At 42.5% G+C, this 20,321-nt stretch overlaps 1 protein-coding gene across 4 annotated transcripts in view; it reads right to left on the bottom strand.

Moving 5' to 3' along the window:
* Positions 1–10,407: 10,407 nt before the first annotated feature.
* Positions 10,408–20,321, bottom strand: part of LOC129866680 (PDZ domain-containing RING finger protein 4-like) — a 114,557-nt gene continuing 104,643 nt past the window's right edge. For all 4 annotated transcript variants that reach the window (XM_055939485.1, XM_055939483.1, XM_055939486.1 and 1 more), the window contains 2 exons: positions 14,694–14,816; positions 10,408–13,704 (listed from right to left, as the gene is read on the bottom strand). In XM_055939485.1, coding sequence (XP_055795460.1) covers positions 12,142–13,704; positions 14,694–14,816 — 1,686 coding nt within the window. In that variant the 3' untranslated portion in view covers positions 10,408–12,141. The remainder of the gene's footprint in view (positions 13,705–14,693; positions 14,817–20,321) is intronic.

Raw genomic sequence — 20,321 nt, 5'->3', positions numbered from 1 at the left:
TCCTATAATGCCACCATACCATAGCGAAGCAGCCCACCCACAGCTAATCCTCGAATGCCAGTAAACAGATAAACATCTGCCCTTTCCAGATGTTTCCTGTCTCTTCTCCCATCCCTCCATCTCTCTAGCTTTCCATCCTCCCATCCCTCTCAATATCAGATTGCTGTCCTGATAATGCTCACCCAAATGAAATCACTTGCACTTAGGCTAATGACAATAATCCTATTCTGTCCTTTTGTCATCGTAGGACAAATCCACTGCCTGCTTAGTGCTTGGATTGTAAAAAAACGCTATGTTGCTTCCATAAGCAGATTTCAATACTAACCCTTCATTCTAGAATGGAGTGTTCATAACTTGACATACTTTATGAGATTCCTTTGTTCTTTCTGTGTCTGTGTTCATGTCCTTAGGTAGATTGGGAGTAGAGGGCACACCTGAGGAATACAGTGCTCAAGGGTATATCATAGACAAGCTAATTATCTTTCTGCTGCATAAAACATACAGCACCAAAAGCTGCAAAGCAACGCCGCAGATTATAGATTAGATTTTTGCATCTATGATATCCATTTCATTTGCATGTTTTATCGAGACGCATGCCTTCCAGATTTAAATTACGATGAGCACGTTATTTTGTCCCCCCCCCCAAAAAACGTAAACACAACTTCTCATAACAGAAATGGAAATGTATCTACGGTGGCATTGGTGAGCAACAGATAACAAGAGTCTTGAGTTATCAAAGTTAGCGCTATAACTTGTCTCCTTCACCTAGTTTACTAACAAATGAATACAATTACCTGGAAAGTCACATTTACACGTCTATGTTGATGAATGTCTTCTGGCAGTTATTGCAATCTGCAGGAGACAAACATTATACCACGTGTGACCCGGTGGCGCGTGGCTGCACGGTATGAAAATACAGAAATGAGGATGATTGTTATGACAGTGATGTATAGCCTGTGTGCAGATGTAGGCCTTAGTGTGGTTAACTTTGTGGTGCATGCTACTCTCTGAGAGGGAGAAGGAGATTCTTAGCTGCTCTACTTTTATAGATTCTAGAATATAGATTCTACGCCATTAGCGAGATACGAAGGAAGGATACAAAGTTATAGCGCGTGTTTGTTTGTAACAGGATCATTCCACAAAATGAGTCCCTTTTATGTCCCTGATATTTTAAGTAGTGATTGTGATTAGTGATTCATTTTAAGGAAGAAAAAAACACTTGCCCTAATGTTGAGGTCAACCCTGTTCTGTGGACTGAACTCTCATTTTAATATGGTGAAACTATTCCTTTTTTAAATAATTGGGGTCAACTCAAGTTTATTTGTGGTACACAATACAATTAAATTCTTACTTGCAGGTTCCCTGTCAACAATGCAACATAATACGAATAATAAAAATAAAAATAAAATTAGCTCAATGGAATAAAATAAAAAACTGCCTTATTCTATAAACAAATACTACAGTACCTGTATAGCTATTCTGTGTTGGGCCTTATATCCCTAGCCTGGTCGAACCAGACTGAACGCTGTGATCAACATTGTTTCATGGTGAGCACAGTATTCAGTCTGGTTTAACCAGGCAATTTTTTCACTGGCTTGATCGACCCTAATGGTCTGTAGGACCCTGTGAAACCAGTGGCTATGAATCATAAAAATGAACAGAGTCAGACTTCTGTCACCTAATAAAGAATAATGGCCATAAAATCTTCAAGGTCATCAGAGAACGAGTCCAGGGCTGGGTCTCAAATGGCACCCGTTTCCCTATGTATTGCACTGCTTTCTCCTCCGCTTCCTTTGGTCCTGGTCTGAAGTAGTGCACAACATAAGGAAAAGGGTGCCATTTGGAGCGCAGGCAGCCCATGTTCTGTAGTCACTGTGTTCAGTGGACTGGGTCGTCCTACTTTCCAGCTCTGCTTTTTGTTCATCCTTCTGTTGTTCAGCCATCATCCTCGCACGTACAGGCTGTACGGTACAGCTCACCTTGGTCTATTCACTTTCAGAAAACTAAGAGAGGGAGAGAGAGAGAGAAAAAAAATGACAAAGAGGGATTTGAAAGATAATAGTCAAAGAGCTCATCAGAGGAATTCGGTTCTCTTTTTGGTCTAATACGAGACTTGAAAGGACATGAAAGCGAATGATTTGTGTGCATGACATAATAGAAATATGATTGCGGGCATGAGTATTTATTGACTGAAAGACAGAAACTGATAGTACATTAGTGCAGAGATATGAGTACCTACCTAGACCTAAACGGTGCTATTAAGGTGTCAAGATACCACGGGATTGTGAGAATCCTTGAAGCAACGTTTAGTTTGGCTGTTATTGTGAGGAAATTCATTCTTTCCACTTGAGAGGTTATTGAAGTGACACTAACCACCTACGGGCTACATGTTGACATAACAATTATTTGAACCAAGTTCTCATTTTCACGGCTTTCGTTTCGTCGGTAATTGCAAATTACTATAACTTTGGTCTTTCACAGTTCATTTTTCTCTCAGGCAGAGAAATGGCAACTTTTACATGGACAAATGCACTATTGTTTTGGTCCTACCCTTCTTAGTAGTGCCATGGGTGTTGTCACGATCGTCATAATAAGCGGACCAAGGCGCAGGGGGATATGATTACATCTTCTTTTAATAGAGATGACGAAACACGAAAACTAACACTTTTACAAAACAAAACAACCGTGAAGCTACAAACGTTAGTGCATACACACGCTACAAACGTTAAACATAGATAATTACCCACAATCACCTAAAGCCTATGGCTGCCTTAAATATGGCTCCCAATCAGAGACAACAATAAACAGCTGTCTCTGATTGAGAACCAAACCAGGCAACCATAGACTTTCCTAAACCTCTCTACTTAACCCAACCCCATACACTCTACAAAACCACCTAAACAACACACAGACCCTAAACTCGACAAAACACACAAACATCCCATGTCACACCCTGACCTAACTAAACTAATAAAGAAAATCAATATAACAAAAGCCAGAGTGTGACAGGTGTAAAATAAACAAAATGAACAGCCTGAGTGGTCTCAGCACAGGATATGTACCAAGGTGACCAAGAGCACTTTTTAGTGAACTATAGTACCCTAGAAATGTCAGAACTATCAGCCCTTAGTGGTTTTTGGTCTCTCAGCCCTGTGATGTGAGCTGCCGAGCTTTCAGAACCCAGGACACCTGGCTAGATTCTCCTTACATAGCACAGGTGTTTTTTGTGTCATCAGCTCAAAATCAAAGCACCTGAAAAAGCAACAGCTTTAGTACACAGACGCACACACAAACAGACACACTGCTCTTGCTAGATTTCATTAGGAAGCATGAAAGAGGGTATTATGATCCGCGCAAGTCTAGATCCAGTGTGATTGATATTTTCCCACGTTAGCGGAGACTGCATTCACGGTAAACACTGCGTATGCCGGTTCAATCGGAAATTACCTTTCAATTTCTACTGTGCAATCTGTAACGCTTCGGCGATACAGATCGGATAGACCCCTAAGTCTTCGTCCCAATTGGCACCCTATTCCCCATAGGGCTCTGGTCAAAAAGTAGTTCACTACACTCTTAGAAGAAAGGGTTCCAAGAACCCTTTAAGGTTTTAGATAGCACCTTTGTGTATGCAGGGAATAGAGTGCCATCTGGGACGCAGCCTAAAACAATTATAGACTAACCCGCGATGACTAATGAAATGGAACTCACTCAGTTCACTCAGCACTGACTATGATACTGCCAACGATATAATGAGGAAGAGTAGACAGTGTTTACACTGTGCAATAAATGTAAAACCAACCCTATGTGCACACAGGGTATCAGTGTCAGTGACAGACATCATTTATTAATTCCAGTGTTCAGTGAGGCAGATGCAGGCGGAATGAGATGGCTTGTTCTTATTGGACATGGCCTGAGTCCCAAATGGCACCCTATTCTTAGGGCCCACCGGGCTCTGATCAAGAGTAGTGCACTATGTAAGGGATAGAGTGCCATTGGGGATGCATTCGTGGACTCTGACCTAGATCTCATGAATAAGGAAATAAGCGAACTTTACAAGAATGTCAGTGAAATGAACATAGGAGACAAATACAGAGAGAGCAAAGAAGTATGTATGTATGTATGTATGTGCACAACTTGGCTACCAAGCATGTTGATGATTTGATTTCCGCCGTGAGATAGCAGCGGTTTATATTGTACAGATTCTCCGCATTAAATGGCATCAGTATGCAGACACTATATTTGCTGTCTTCATTGAGGCATGTCATGAGTCGGGTTCACTATGTCCAGCAACTTAATGCACCGAGCTTTGACTAGTATTCTATAATAATGTAAACGGAGACGAAAAACGTGGACTTTTTACCGGTACTTATTGGTCTCACGTCCTTTGAACACTCATTAAATACAATTGACATTTGGAGCTACCTTTAAACTTTTCACAAAATGCACGCATTCAAGGTAACTAAGTGTTCTAATTAAAATCCAAATAAATAATACACGGGCGATATTTTCACCACTGCACTTTGGAATGGAGGTTCAGTGCATTTTTATAAATAATTCATTGTAATTACGACCTTAATTACATTCTAAAATACTGACATGTTTCTACCTAATTGGAGTCTTAACGCTTTCATTCAAAACAAATGCCACATGAAGCATCGGGAGCAAAAAAAAAAACCCACAAAAAATAAGAAGCTGAATGGATAACAAAAAAGGATAACAGCATCCTACCAATAATGACAACCAGTAACAGAACAAGTATTTCTGAAACAGTTTGTGTATTTAAAAAGTTGCGATAGTCTTCTTGGCGGGATCCCAGACCATCACATCGGAAATAGACAAAACCAATGCCCAGAGAACTGTAGATGAACTTCTTGAAGGACCTTAATGCAACACACTGGCTAGTAGTTGTTCAATACTCAGTATTGGCAACTGTTAGAGTCAGTGGAGGCTGCTGAGGGGGAAATGGCTCACAATAAGGACTGGAACGGAGTAAATGGAATGTCCCCAAACACACGAAAACCGCGTGTTTCTTGTATTTGATACCATTCCATTGATTCCGCTCCAGCCATTACCACGAGCCCATCCTCCTCCAAATAAGGTGCCATCAACCTCCTGTGGTTACAGTGTGTGGAACAGCTGGATAGTGTGTGTACATGAGCTAAGCAAAAGAGGTAATATAGGACATGGGGATACATTTCTATACAGGCGTTAACATGATCATCTTAAGTAAGGTTGGTGAGATGGGTGTCGCTGTTTGTTGTCCAACAACTGAAACAGTCTAGTTCTTGACCGTTGGATGTACCCCATATCTCTGCTTACACTGAGAGACTTTCCGGACGCCATAAAAGACCACCCGTATTCTACCGCATAATATGATTCATGTTTCTGCTGCGATTAATAAAACCATCCTACTGCGGAGATTTAAATACAGTAGAATTAGACCTCTTTATTATACAAGACTTCACATACTCCAAATCCTCTATCGAGCAATTGGCACACAATGGTGTGCCCGGTTGCTTGATTAAGACTGCTATTTAGAGCAGCTGGCTCAGCAAAACGGCTCTATAGGTGTCTCCAACTCTGTTCCTGGAGAGCTACCACCCTGTAGGTTTTCACTCCAACCGTAATCTACCACACCTGATTCTAATAATTAGCTGGTTGATAAAATGAACCAGATTAATCACAACTGTGGTTGGAGCGAAAACCTCCGAAGGGTAGCGCTTCAGGAACGTTGTTGGAGACCGCTGCTCTATAGGCGCCACTACCACGGTACACCTGGCACGGTAGAATTCCCATTTACCATGATACTACAGCTGTGATATCACAGATCAAACTGGCCATACATTTTCCAAAGTGACATCAATAGGCGCATCATCTGCGACAAATTACCAGTTGGTTACATGCCTCATTCATCCCAGTATGGTTTTACCCGGAGTGAGGCCGTGAAGCAGACCTGGCAGACCTGGAAATCTTTCGAACACTTTGAGCGTTTGCTAAAGCCCGCCTAGCGTGCCAGATGGGTGGGGTTTGCAGTTTGACACTTTCTATTGGTCAATCAAGCACAGATAAAGTATTTGAAATGATTACAACCATTTAACAAGAAGACATTACAGACAATTAAAATACCTGACTGTTCCAGTCACGTGTTATCTTTTATTTATTTTTTATATTTTATTTTAAGGTGAATTTAATTTTTGCCTGAGAAATGTGAATTGGTAAAGAATTCTATTCAGTGATGGTTCTGTATGAAACTGTATATTTGAGGAGATTTGTCCTTAGCCTGGGGATTATCAGCTGCCCTGAACTTGCTTGTCTGTTTTTTTAAACCCAGGTATGCCTGGGAAACACTACAGAGCAAATGATGTATCCCCCTCAAACTCAACTCTGGACCTCAAAAAAATTTTTTTTTCATTGATCTTATCTAATCAGGGACTGATTTAGACCTTCTACCTGATTAATTATCAGGTAGAACAGAAAACCAGGAGGCTCCGGACCTTGTAGGGAAAGAGTTGAATAAGCCTGTCATAGGGTAAGAGTTGAATACCTCTGGTCTATCCTATTGTCTCACATGTCAGGATCAGCATCAACATCTACAAATCCAAGTCTTTCTCCATAGGATAATGAGGGGGAATGTGTAGTTTTTTTCTCTTCGGGTAATCCTAAAGGTTATCAGCAATCATTCATAATAGATCCAGGAGGCTGTGTGCCAAGTAGGGACGGATTGGCCGTCTGGCAAATCTGGCAGATTCCAGATGGGCTGGACATATTTTCAGGTGAGTGGGCTGGTCGAAATTGAAAAAATTATATTGTTTATTTGGCCTGTTTTTTTTTAAATATGTTTTTGTAGCCTAGGCTATAGCTTTTTCTCCGTTGACATAATCGATCAGCTTTCTCTACTGGGCCTTTGCAGTGGGAACAGCCCCCCTACTTCGATGGGCTGGCCCGGTGAAGTTCAAAGTCAGTCTATATTCCGACTGAAGTTGCCAAAATGACCAGTAAAAAAAATTGTGGAAAAAATACATATCAGGCACTTATTTGCAATACTGTATGGTGTCTATTTAGGCTACAAAATCCATGAGCTACATGTAGGCCTATTGAACTCACTAGAATTCATTACTTTGCACAAGTTCCAAATACAACATGAAAATATTAACATGAACTCAGGACATTATTATCTATAAAGCAGTGTGGCTGGGGCCGGTGTGGTACAGCAGTAGTGGGCCGGTCTGGCTGAAATACCAGAGCCTAATTTCATTCCCAGTCCGTGTGTGTGTATGTATTATAGCTGAGGAGATGGCAGTGAGGCCGTGTCGATGGCGCTGCTATCTGTTTGACATTTCTGGTATTTGAACCGCTGGATGGGCTCTGACAAATGCCAGTGCTGTCACTAGACTCAAGTTTTAATTACACCTGAATGTTTGTACGTCCCAAAGGGCACCCTAATCCATTTATAGTGCACTACTTTTGACCAGAGCTTTGGTCAATACTAGTGCACTTTATAGGGAATAGGGTGCCATTTAGAACTCAACCTGGGTCTTTCAGGGGGCTTCTTCGCCCATGAAGTTAATTAGCAGGTTTCCAAAGGGCTAGCCTAGCGCTGTGTGTGTGTGTGTGTGTCTCGAGCTCGATTTCGGCGGCCCTCGCCAGTCCGTGCAACCCACACGGCTTTTCAGTGGCGTTTCGATGGCATTTATAATGGTCTCTGTCTGTGTAGACAGCGTGAATTAACACATGAGAGATGGGGAATGGGAAATGGGCTTTAGGGTTGGTGCGAGGGAGTGTAAATTTCAATCCAAGGTCTGGAGCTTAACGTTCAGTCATTGTGCAAATGGTTTTTGTGTGTGTGCCCGGACGGACCGGTGTGGGTTGGAATGGCCGGTATTCATTATGAGGGAGGACAGACTTCATCTCAAAGTCACCCTGGATGTGATGATGTGATGTGCTCTCAGCTCAGCATCATACTGTGGCTAGTGTACTACTTAAAATGAAGCAATGCACTGGCCTTATAATGGTTGTCCTATGTCCACCGTCACTTTATCTGAAGCCTTGCCTATTACTATAGTAAACGTGCAATGTTTACAAAACTGTTTAAGAGAAGAACACGTATTGAATATTTATGTACGGATAGCGTTGTCCTTTTGATTGTCAATCACCTGGAAAGACATACATCTAGCCTATTAGAGTTGTGGGCGCATGCCGACAATTGGTTTGCCCATGCAAAACCTGTTGTTGTACTTGGCCCAGTACATAGCTCTGTGTGTTAATAATGTTTCTATCGATCAGAGGTTACAACTACAATGTGATCAAATTTGTTCGTTCAAATGTGTAAGCTAATCAAAATCAATGTGCATGCTTACCTTGTAATTTCCTCGTTGATCGAAGAGGGTTTCGTTCATTTCCTGATTTGGGTTTTATGGTCAAGACAGAGGGTGCGTTCCAAAGCGCCTGGGTTAATCCGTAGTAATTGGTACAGCTGAAGTTGACCATTTCCGGGGGGGGGGGGGGGGGGGGGGGAGTTCATGTTGGAAGCCTTATGTCTATTTATGCTTAAAGCGTGGTAAGCACATTTATTGATATGTGCGCGCATTGTAATGGAGGTATGTTGACGAGCTGAAGATCTGTAGACTGGAATTCCAGCCGGTTTAATGTTAATTGTAGACAAGTCTTCTTCCTATTGGTTAATTGCATTCTGGGTAATGAAAAGCCTGTAAATTCTTTGTTTCAGGTTGCTTGTTATTGTGTTCTACCTGTGTAGGCCTACTTCAACTTCACTCTGGTCAGGTAAAATGCCAGCAAGGTGCTGTGTTGATTAAAGTAACTTCAGGCAGGTTATACTGATGCAAAACCTCTGTGTTTGTGTTTAAATACTTTTGATAGCCTGCGCTTCAAGGAAGGTGGTAAAACCTAGAACTGTGTAGTGCTTTTCCTCCGCACTTCCGTACACATAATTGGCTTCCAAGCACTGTGATGTGTTGTGAATAGAAAACCAGACTGAAGGACACAGTCAAAACATTACTGCAAGCGTTCCAAAAAGAAGAAAAAAACTACTTTTATTCTCTTGTCATCGTTCAATGATCACAATTATACCACACGTTTACCTGGCTACAAGTGTGCCGACTACATATTACTCCTCCACGTGCGTCAAGGAGAAGGTCGAGGAAATGTGATGGTTGTCCTATGTCCTGCGTCACTTTATCAAAAGCCTTGCGTATCACCATAAATGACCAGACAATGTTTTGCAAAACGGTTTACGAGAAGCACATTTATTTGTTGAATATTTACGTGTGGATAGTGTTGTCCTTTTGTTTCTTGATCACCCGGAAAGAGAAACGTGTCGCCGTGTTAGAGTTGATAGGCACTATTGCGGTCTTTTTTTCTTTTTTTTGTACGAACGCAACGTTTATTAATTGGTCACCTTCTTGGTTCAAGTCTTCGATATTAGCGACAAAGTGTTGAGAAAGTGTCAACAGGAAGACATGTATATAAAAGGACAAGTGCCACTAATGAAGAAAGTAATGGAAGGAGGGAAGAAAAACGAGTGTCAGGGTAAATGTCCGTAGAGAAATAAGGGGAGAGTTTAGACTTATATGCTTGCGAGTAAATGAAACTCCTTTCCTCCAGACAGTCATTTAACTTCAGGGGAGACTTATGTCTTTATTGTAACCAATGTGGATAGCTCAGTCTCTAAAAAACGAGAGAGGGTTTCAATTAACTGCAAAACCCATGAGTATAAAGTAAGTCTTGAGGCGAGTACGCGTGACACTTCAATTTCAACCGTAGACGACAAACGGTTCATATCGAAAGATCATTTGAGGAATGTTGGGAGTACCCCAATGCGTCCCCCTCATACTTTGTGACAGGCCATTGAAATGATTTAGTGGTTGATATATTTTAATGAACTCAGAGCCATCCGAGTGGAAGGTGATTTTTTAAAATTGTTAATATTAAACAAAAGGAGAGATCTATTTCAGTGGAGAAATTTGAGGTGTAAATGAGTCCAAATGAACAAGCCTGTTCTTTTCCAAAAACAATTTGTCAGACTGTTCTCATGTGAAATAATCTCTTGACAATGACTTCGCAAGAAACGCAAGATGCGTGAAGATACTCTATTTTCATTATAAACTGTGAATATGTGAAAACGGCAAGAGATAATGACGCGGGAAGATCCTCAACTTCCCTTATGAATGTGACATAACGTTTCTATTTGAGTTAACCAAGAAAACTAAAAGCAATTTTAAAGTCTTAAGTCTGGATTTTCTGCTTGTTAGAGCTCAATCACATATACTGTTGCTGTTTGAAACCCTATACTTTAACAGTCATTTCACACATAATTGGCTTCCAAGCACTGTGACGTGTTGTGAATAGAAAACCAGACTGAAGGACACAGTCAAAACATTACTGCAAGCGTTCCAAAAAGAAAGAAAAAAACTATAATTTATTCTCATGTCATTTTTCAATGATCACAATTAATACCACACGTTTACCTGGCTACAAGTGTGCCAACTACATATTACTTGAAATAAGACCATCGACATTGACTTGAAACAAATACAGGAGTTGGTTCCAAAGTTCACATTTTACAATATTTAAACTGAAAACGAGGCGTTTGAAACAAGTATGTGTTCTACTGTACACAGAACCAGACTGAAAAGTATGCAGTTATACATATGTAAAACCTGATTTCCACAATTGGAAAATGTACTGCCAAGTTATGAGTCCTGCTCACTGGCAATCATCCAATCCATAACTAGTAAGTACAAGCATACAGAGTGTGTTGTGTGTGGGCTCTGAAATGAGCCGGCATTGTTGAAACATGAAATGAAGCCTGAGCTCAAGTTTGAACAGTTCTGAGCTGCAACAGAGCACTATAGACAGCTCATAACTCATTTCTTGCCACAACAAAGTTACATGAATCTAATTGGAAACTGTTTAAGGCTTTGTTGAGAAACATTAACATTGTACAATACCTCATGTGTGGAAAATAAAGGATTATGTAAACATAAATATGCAAAATCTTATGAAAGAGGGGTTTTACCAGTATTACATTGGAAGAACTCCTGATGCATTGCAGAGTAATTGTTGGCTGCAACATATCACAGCTTGTCTTCATAGCCTCTTGGAATAAGATAATCCTTTGCAATTCAAATGATTGCAAAGGAAATTGCAAATGGTCCTTTGTTTTGGAATGGTGATACATTCTTGGCTTTAAAAGCTTAGATGATCCATACTGTAAACAGTACAGGTCAGGTAGTCCAGTCCATAGCTACTGTATCTATCTATCTCAACATTGGTTCCCTTAGAATATGCAGGTAGAAGCTGTATGCATTCATTCCAAGTTATCTTTATCAAATGCCACTTAACCATCTTCTTTTGAAGGAACGTGTCATTATATTTGGTAAATCAGTGGTTGTAGTTGAAGTCGTAATTGCGTGTGTGGAATTTGCCGAAAGTTCTGAATGTATCTGTGACATTTGTAGAAAGTCCTGAACGATAAATCTAATGGCTGGTTTATCAAATCTAGACCGGCAACAAGTAGGATTACAATACATTTCTGTACTGTACATTCAATTCAACAATTCAACATTCAACACTCCCTGAGGGAGTCCAAGTATTCTGATCTGCGTGGGTTGGAATCACTGCATAACAGAACAGAAATATGAAAATAATTGAACATTTTCACAGGATGAACTAAGAAAACGATGAACTAAGAAAGATAATTGCACAGTAATCTCATACAAAAGTGCTTCTGGATCTGGAAGAGGGTGACATCATGAAAAACAGATGAAAAAAATGTAAACAAAATTGACATTGGTTAAAATTCTTTACAAAATGCTATTTTTTCGGGTAACAAAGCTGTGAAAAATATTCCTATCGTCCTCATAAAAATGCCACATTGAACGAGGCAAGTATATTATACCACATGGGGTACTGTAGCTAGATCAGTATTTCTCAACCTCTGGTCTAAGGGCCATGAACAGTCCTTGGGATGTTGCTGACCGGTCCCTAAGATGTTTAATAACTGAAACTCATTTTAGTCACTTTTAATGTAAGCTGCCTTCCAAGAAAGTAAGAACCATAGCTTGCTGGCCCCTGGTATGAATAAGGTTGAGAAACACTGCTGTAGATTGTGTTAGTTGTATATTATACAGTGGTGACCGATAGGAAGGCATTATGTACTTTGGCCCTGGGGTCATCAGGGGCTTTGGCCCCGTGAGTCATCAGTTCCTGAATGGTCATCCAGTTGTCCAGGATCTTCTTGTTGCGCTTCTTCATCATCTTCCTGTGGCTCAGTTCGATGATGCTGACCTCCTTGCGTCCTTCGCTGCTGCTCTGAGGACTCTCCCTCAGGCTCTCCAGCCTGCTCTGCTGCATGAACTCCCGCCTCCTCCGCTGTTCTTTAGCCCTGACCAGATGCTGCTTCCTCTCCTCTTTACTCCAGTACCGCCCCATCTTCATCTCAGACATAGCGTCGTCGTCCGTGGTCATCCCGCCGCTGCGCTCCTCCTTGATCTTGAGGGCGCGTTCCCGCAGGATCTTGTCCCTGATGGGTCTCTTTGTGATGTAGCGCGTGCCGTCCGAACGGATCTTCACCTTCCACTCCATCTTGGGCTCGTTGGCGGGGATCAACTGGGGCTCCTTGACCACGCTGAGCAGGCTGAGCTGGCTCTGAGCGTACTCCACGGCCGAGCGCTGCTGGATCAGCTGCATGTAGCTCTGGTAGTGGCGAGCGTGGGCCGGGATGTTGGTGTTGGGCTGGCGGTGCTGGGAGCTACGGGACGGGGAGAGGTAAGGGATCTGGGAAGCCCTGGGAGGATGCTGAGGCGTCACTTTCCCGTTCCCGCTCCTTTCATCGTCTGCCGGGGCAGTCTGGTCCGACTCGTAGCGGTTGGGGCTGTGGTCGGGGCTACTGGCCTTGCCTGGGATGGGGGCTCGGTGGAGCGACCGTTGTGTTGGGCTGGGGCTAGGACTGGGGCTGGCTGTGGCATGAAGGCTTGCCAGGCTACTGCGGAGGTTCCTCTGGTTGGTGATGGTGACCATCCTCCTCTGGAGGGAGTGCTCGGGGGAGCGGTCCATGGCCAGCGGCGTGCTGCGCGAGCTCTCTGCCGTGTTGTAGGCGCTCGAGCTGTCCTTGTCTGACTTCTCCGGTTTCTCTTGGCGCTTGTTGATGTCAGCCAGCTTGCCCCTGCTGGGCGAGTCCCTGCTGCCTCGGAGGAAGTTTTGGTCCTTGGGCACGGGGCGGCCGGTTATGGGAGACACCTGCTGCACCTGGTCTCTCTGGGTCCCCCCCGGGCCCTTGCGGAGCTTGTGGGCCTGCATGATGTTCTGGCACTCAAGCTCAATGCTGCAGAGCTCCTCGTTGAGCATGCGCAGTTCATGCTGCACGCCGCCAGCCGGCTCTCCCAGACTACACTCGATGGTGCTGTGTCTGCTGTAGAACAGGTCGTACTCCCCGCTGTTACGGATCTGACACTTCAGCTCCAGGAGCTGCTGGAAGCGGTCACCGTCCACCTCCAACTCCTCTTCCTCCTCTTCTTCTTCCAGACGATGATGCCCAGTGTCCTGTCTATCCCTCAGGCACTGGGACAGTCGTCTCTGGATGTGGGTTAGAAGGGCATTGTGGTCAGACATCCCCAGCTCACTGTCCTTGTCCTGAGTTAGGGAGGAACAGGTAGCAGTGATGTCATCCTCTTCTGTTCCTCTGGGCTGAAAGAAAAATTAATACCACAAGTTTTACAGTAATAAAAGCTAAAAGACGGTCTACATCAGGGCTATTCAACTCTTACCCTACGGCCTTACGAGGTCCAAAGCCTGCTGGTTTTCTGTTCTACCAGATAATTAATTGCGCACACCTGGTGTGCCAGGTCTAAATTGGTCCTTAATTCGATTTTAAAAAGCTGTGAAACTGACTTCGAGGTACAGAGTTGACTGCAGGAAAACTATCTGTGTCAACAGTGTGATCAAATTAACATACTGTATCTGTAAAATATATGTAAAAAAACAACTTGAAGTGCATAGGTCTCTTGTGTACAACTTTGTGGAAACTGGGAATTTTAGAACAAAGGAAATTATATTCATAACTATTTGGCAGTTTCTGAAATTTCTAAAGTCTGAAATAGTTTTGAAAAAGTCAGTGCTTTGGGCTCTCCACTGGGATTCCCTCCATTCTTGTGGAGATCTGTACCACTACTCTGCTACCCTGGGAATTGTTGTTTCTTCCCCATGCTTTGCAGTCTTTTGAACTTCCCTATCTACCCATTTACATATTTGCTCATCTCAAAACAAAACCTAAGATTTTAAATTGTGGTCACCAATCTTTGGGGTTCAAAATGCTCCTCACCCTCTTCCATATTAATACAGCTTTCAAACTATATTATTAGAAATATTGCCATCAGATTTGAAAGAACCTCAATACACAGTTTGGTATAATCTCATCCGCTCCACCTAACATTGCTAATTATTTCAAGCCTTTCTCTTATAACCAGTAATGACTGTCATACAGTCCGTCTTTTCATAGTCATGTAGTACCATTATGCCTTAAGTATACACTCTGAGATTGTTGGTTTCCATGGTCTACTCTTTGGTTTGACCCTATGTTTGACCCTTGGGTTGTGGGACCTTACTTGTTTCTCAGGTAAAAGCTCTGTATACAAAATGAGAGAATAAACCCTTTGGTCTGTCCCTGTGGGTCTCACCTGCTCCTGTTCCTCCTGTAGTGCTTCCAGCTCCATCTCCTCTCTCTGCTGCTCCTCCAACATCTCCATCTTCAACTGCTCCAGGAACTCACTGTGTTCATCATCCAACCACGCCTCCTCTAGCTAGAGATAGAAAGGGAGAGATGGGGGGGGCAAGGGAGAGTGACATAAAATGGAGAGAAAAGAGAGAGGAGGATTAAAACCAGAATATGAGATGCCCTGGCCTACACCAACTGGCCATTGGAGATCCACAATAAGACACACGTCATGGAGTTTGTGTGTTGCAATAGCTGAGAGCATTATAAAACTGTTGATAGATCATTAACAACGTCCCCATCAAGTATCCCTGCCTGACCACACATATAGATGAAGTCAATATATTTCAATGAACAGAGGATCTTGACCTCTGATCTGGTTCCTCAATGTCATTCATCAGCTCTTTGTCTGCTTGTCTCAAACCAAATGGGATCCATATCACAGCCAAGATTTTAGATGTATTATGAGAGGCGTATTTAATTACCAAAAGGGGAAGGTAGAGAGTCCATTATGGCTCATTGTTCATCTGCCGTACTCAGTGGCTCATACTCATAAGTGCGCACACACACATAGGGCTGTTACGGTGACCGAATTATCGCCACACCGGCAGTCACGAGCCATGTGACCGCTGAGTCACGGTAACTAGGCTTTTCCAGGACTGCGCTCTGATGCCGCTGATGGTCATTAGTAGCCTATCAAACTTGCTAACGGCCAGTCGCTAATGGTCTGATACTCAGCACGCCATTGTCCCTCTAATCACTCTGACATCCCCAGGTGGTGACATCCCCACAAGGGTGCGTCCTCAGTCCCCACCTGTACTCTCTGTATACCTCACACAGTTCCAACTCCATCATCAAGTTCTCTGACGACACGATAGTAGTAGGCGTGATTACCAACAACAACGAGACGGCCTACAGAGAGGAGGTAGGCACTGGAGACGGTAAAAAAACGTTCAAGTTCCTCGGCGTACACATCTCCAAGGAGCTGAAATGGGCAAACCACACAGACAACATGGTGAAGAAGTAACGACAGCGACTCTTCAACCTCAGGAGGCTGAATAAATTAGGCCTGTCTCTGAGGACCTCACAGTGCTCTACAGGAGCACCATCGAGAACACACTGTCAGGCTGAATCAAAGCCTGGTGCGGCAACTCCACCACCGCTGACCGCAAGGCTCTACAGAGGGTACACTCGGCTGAACGCACCACTGGGAGCACACTGCCTGCCCTCCAGGATACATACAGCACCAGGTGTCGCGGGAAGGCCAAGAAGATCATCAAGGACCTCAACCTCATTTTGTTACTTTTACAGCCTTATTCTAAAATGGATTCAATTGCTATTTCCCCTCATCAATCTACACACAATATCCCATTATGTCAAAGCAAAAACAGATTTTTTGAATTTTGGAGCTGGTTTTCATCAAGGATCTTTCTGTACTTTGCTCCATTCATCTTTCATCTTTTCTGGAATTTTCCAAGCTGTTTAAAGGCACAGTCAACTTAGTGTATGTAAACTTCTGACCGACTGGATTTGTGATACAGTGAATTATAAGTGAAATAATCTGTCTGTAAACAAGTGTTGGAAAAATTACTTGTGTCATGCACAAAGTAGATATCCTAACCGACTTGCCAAAACTATAGTTTGTTAACAAGAAATTTGTGGAGTGGTTGAAAACCGAGTTTTAATGACTATATATATATATATATATGTGTGTGTGTAGCAATCAAGAGGAAACTCTGACTGAACAACTCAAACTCCCCAGCTTATGGTCTCCAAATGGACGTTAGCCGTGAGGGCTGAGATGCTCATTGATTTTTGTTTGCTATACATGTCGGGGGATGCTATTCACGAGGACATATGTGACCGGATTCAGGAAACTAGGCGTATGTCACAAGTCACGACTTCACAGGAGAGCCGTTTGAACGAAAAATAAATGTTTTTGCAGAAATGCCTTTCTCGAACTTGTGAACTTTCATGTGCCTTTAATATCAAATGTTTATGCCATCTGTAAATACAAAATAAAATTGTTAAATTTCGACCCTTGTTTTTTAAGCCACAGAAAAAGGCAACAACCTTCCCAATAGCCATGATTGGCTGAGATAATGAGTGTGCTGGACATGCCAAGCGAGGAGTTTGAATTGGTCTGCCATATAGAAGGCTTCTGTCTATTTGAGCTGGTCAGTCTGTGTTGGTAATCCTTTCGAACGCGGCTTTTTAAAAATGTATTGTGTAGTGGATCTGCATAAGTGTTGCTCTCCACTTTCTGGTGGATCAAGTTTTAAAATCAGTGGAATTAGAGTATGATAGCTAAGGAGATGGAGAAAACAGCTGTCTCCGGATTACATCTTCAAACTAAGGGCAACCATGGCATGGCATTCGTGAAGGTGAGACTCGTCCATCTTACCTGTATACATGATGATGTATACAGGTAAGATAGTCTAGCGTTAGCTAGCTACATTTTAAGATATAATTCTAATTTTGACAGAAAGTGGATCATTTCAAGCTAAAGTGTACTGTTCGCTAGCTACCTAATGTTACCTGGCTGGCTCCCTAGCTGACATTATTATTCATATCCCAGAGCTGTTTGCTTTTCTAGTTAGAGCCTAATATTAGCTAGCCAATGTTGAACCTGGTTGGTTAGCTTCTAGCATATTCATGCAGGGTAGTAACGACATGATTTGGCACTGTGTTCATTGTTGTTTATTTAGCTAACGTTAGCTGGCTGGCTCATTAGCTAACGTTACATGACGTGTGTGATCTTACACGTTATTTACCTAGCTAGGTTCATTGTTTACCTAGCTAACGTTAGCTGGCTGGCTCGTTAGCTAACGTTACATGACGTGTGTAATCTTACACGTTATTTACCTAGCTAGGTTCATTGTTTACCTAGCTAGCTACATGTCTTAAGCTAAAGTGTACAACACCCGTTGAATATGGCAAGTGTCAGTAAACGTCGGGAAAAAAGCGTAATGAAGTTGTTGCCAGCAAAACTGGTTAGGCTGTTTTCATGTTATCCAGAGGTAAACAAATCATCGGGCCAGAGCGTCAAGTGTGCGCTTTGAACGCTCCGAGAGCGAAACGAGATGGGTGGGGCTAAAGCTTAAGAACGATGGTGAATGGTGTAGACAAAGAGGGCTCTTCACTAGATACCAAAACATTCAAGGGCCATTTTCCAAAAGTGAGGTTGCAAGTTTATCAACTTTCAAAGCAGAATTACTTTCCCATTGTTCCTATAAAAATGCAGTGTATGAAATACCATTTTGTAGCTCTGAGTCTCTACTTTTATCCAATGTAAAAAACACCATTTCAAATTTTGCTGCATAAGACCGAATCCAGGTGGTGAGCCACATATTGTTCTATCTCACGATTCCCGAGCATGAAAGGGCACAGGGGATGTTCAGTGTGCTGCGTGGCTATAATGAAGAAAATCATATTCCATGGTATTGAATGGTGAGCTTCTGCATCGACGGGGCTCCATCTAAAGCGGGATGGCAGGCAAGGCTCTGCACTCTATTTATGAATGTGTCTCCCTCTGCCATATGGACACATTGTATGATACCCCGAGTCCGACTGGCTGCAAAAGAGCTGAGCACACAACTCTGAGATATACTGCAGCAGGTAACTTTGAACGTAAAATTAATGTAAAAAAAAAAAAACAGACTTGGTTGACTTTCTGTGTAATGAAAAGAAAATGTGCCTCCTTGCCTATGTAACAGACATATTTGGGAAACTGAAAGAACTGAACTCAAGCATGCAGGGGAAATACAAAAATCGTTGTATAACAAAGAACTGTTATTGGAGAGAGAGTCTTTCAGAAGCGAACCATGCCCCCTTCCCTTGGCTGTGCATGTTTCTAACAGAAAACAGCATCAGTAACCAGTGATGATTGCTCACCTCCAACGCTTGGAAGAGCACTTTTGGACCTATTGACTGTGATCGTGGCTCAGTTGACATGCCGGTAAGTGAAATCGAACAGCTGATCGAGCTGTCATGTGAACGAATGTATTCACGGGTCACTACGGAGGAGTTTTGATTCTTAGACTCAAAGGGAATACCCTAACCGTCTCCTTCTGAGCGTTAATGCTGCGTTCAAAACAACTGGGAACTTGGAATTCTGAAATCTCCTACATCCGACTCCAGTGCGTTCATGACAATTGGGAACTCTGAGAGAAAAAAAACGAGATCTGACTGGGAAAAATATTTTGAACGGTCATCCAATTTGGAATTCCAACTCGGGAACTCGTGTCTGTTTCTAGAGCTCCGAAATTCTGACCTGAAGATCACTGACGTCACGATTTGACCTTGTATTTTTCAGACTTCCCAGTTGTCTTGAAATCACCATAAAACTCATCATACCCTTCGCCAGCTCATATCTGTGTGAAGCTGGATTCAGTGATCTTGTCTGCATTAAAACCAAACATTGATCCCGGTACGACCGCAGAGATGAGGTGCGCATGCCCCACCAAGCGCCCTGACGTTGAGAAGCTCTGACGCGACATGCATCAAGCACACCCATCTCATTAGTGGTGGTTAGAGAAGATACATTATGTTAAACTAATTTTCAATAACTGCCATAGACCCAAATTAAAAGATAAACATTGGCTGTTAATTACATCACATTTTTTTTCACATGGTTTGGTTTTTCAGATATCAAAATGAGCTTGTGAGACAAAAAAGTTTGGGAACCCCTGTAATACAGCCTAGTACCAGTGCTGGTGTAGGCCTAGATAAGCATATTGTTTGTGGAACGGTATCTTAAATGAGAGAGAAATAAGGTGAAACATGAATATTTTTTTGCTAGCTGGCTAGATACATGAGGTAAGAAAACAACATGGGATGTAACATCTAATTAGGGTCCCCTGGAAACATTGACCAACACTTTGGTTCCAACCCTGTCAATAATTCCTCCCTGGCGTTTTCATTCATTGTCATACACATTCAAGGTGCTGCCCACTATATTACAACTATAGAATTAGAATAGTCCCGTGTAGCTCAGTTGGTAGAGCATTGCGCAATGCCAGGGTTGTGGATTTGACTGCCACAGGGGGACCAGTATGAAAACAAAGTATGAAAATGTATGCATTCCCTACTATAAGTCGCTCTGGATAAGAGTGTCTGCTAAATTACTAAAATGTAAATAATAATTATATTTCCATGATTCCAGCAGTTCACCAATTAACTAGACCTCAATGTTTTGCCCATGTCATGCAGCCCTGCGTGGCACAGTGTGGAAATGATGACACAATTCCCGGAACTACAGAAATGGTAGAAAATGATGAAAATGATTTTAGTTTGAAGCTGGATTGAACAGTATAAAACAGTCAGAATGTAGAAAGCCCTATTGAAATCGAGTATTTATGTGTTGCCACCCCAGGGTCATGAACTACTCCCGAAGCATATATATAACTTGTATTAATCAAAAACATAAAATCCTGTCAAATATCACTACACTGTATTTTTTACATTTTTATATCGCAATATGATATTTTGGCCATAATGCCAATGACTAGTCGAACGGGTTTATCACTTGTAAATGATGCCCAGCACGTGCTGTCTACGGCAAAAAAAACAGCGCTTGCATAGTTTTGTGACT

The sequence above is a fragment of the Salvelinus fontinalis genome, chromosome 12 (assembly GCF_029448725.1).
Source record: "Salvelinus fontinalis isolate EN_2023a chromosome 12, ASM2944872v1, whole genome shotgun sequence".
Lineage (NCBI taxonomy): Eukaryota > Metazoa > Chordata > Actinopteri > Salmoniformes > Salmonidae > Salvelinus > Salvelinus fontinalis.
Note: the sequence above shows the minus strand (reverse complement) of the source record. Positions and strands in the feature narration are given on the sequence as shown.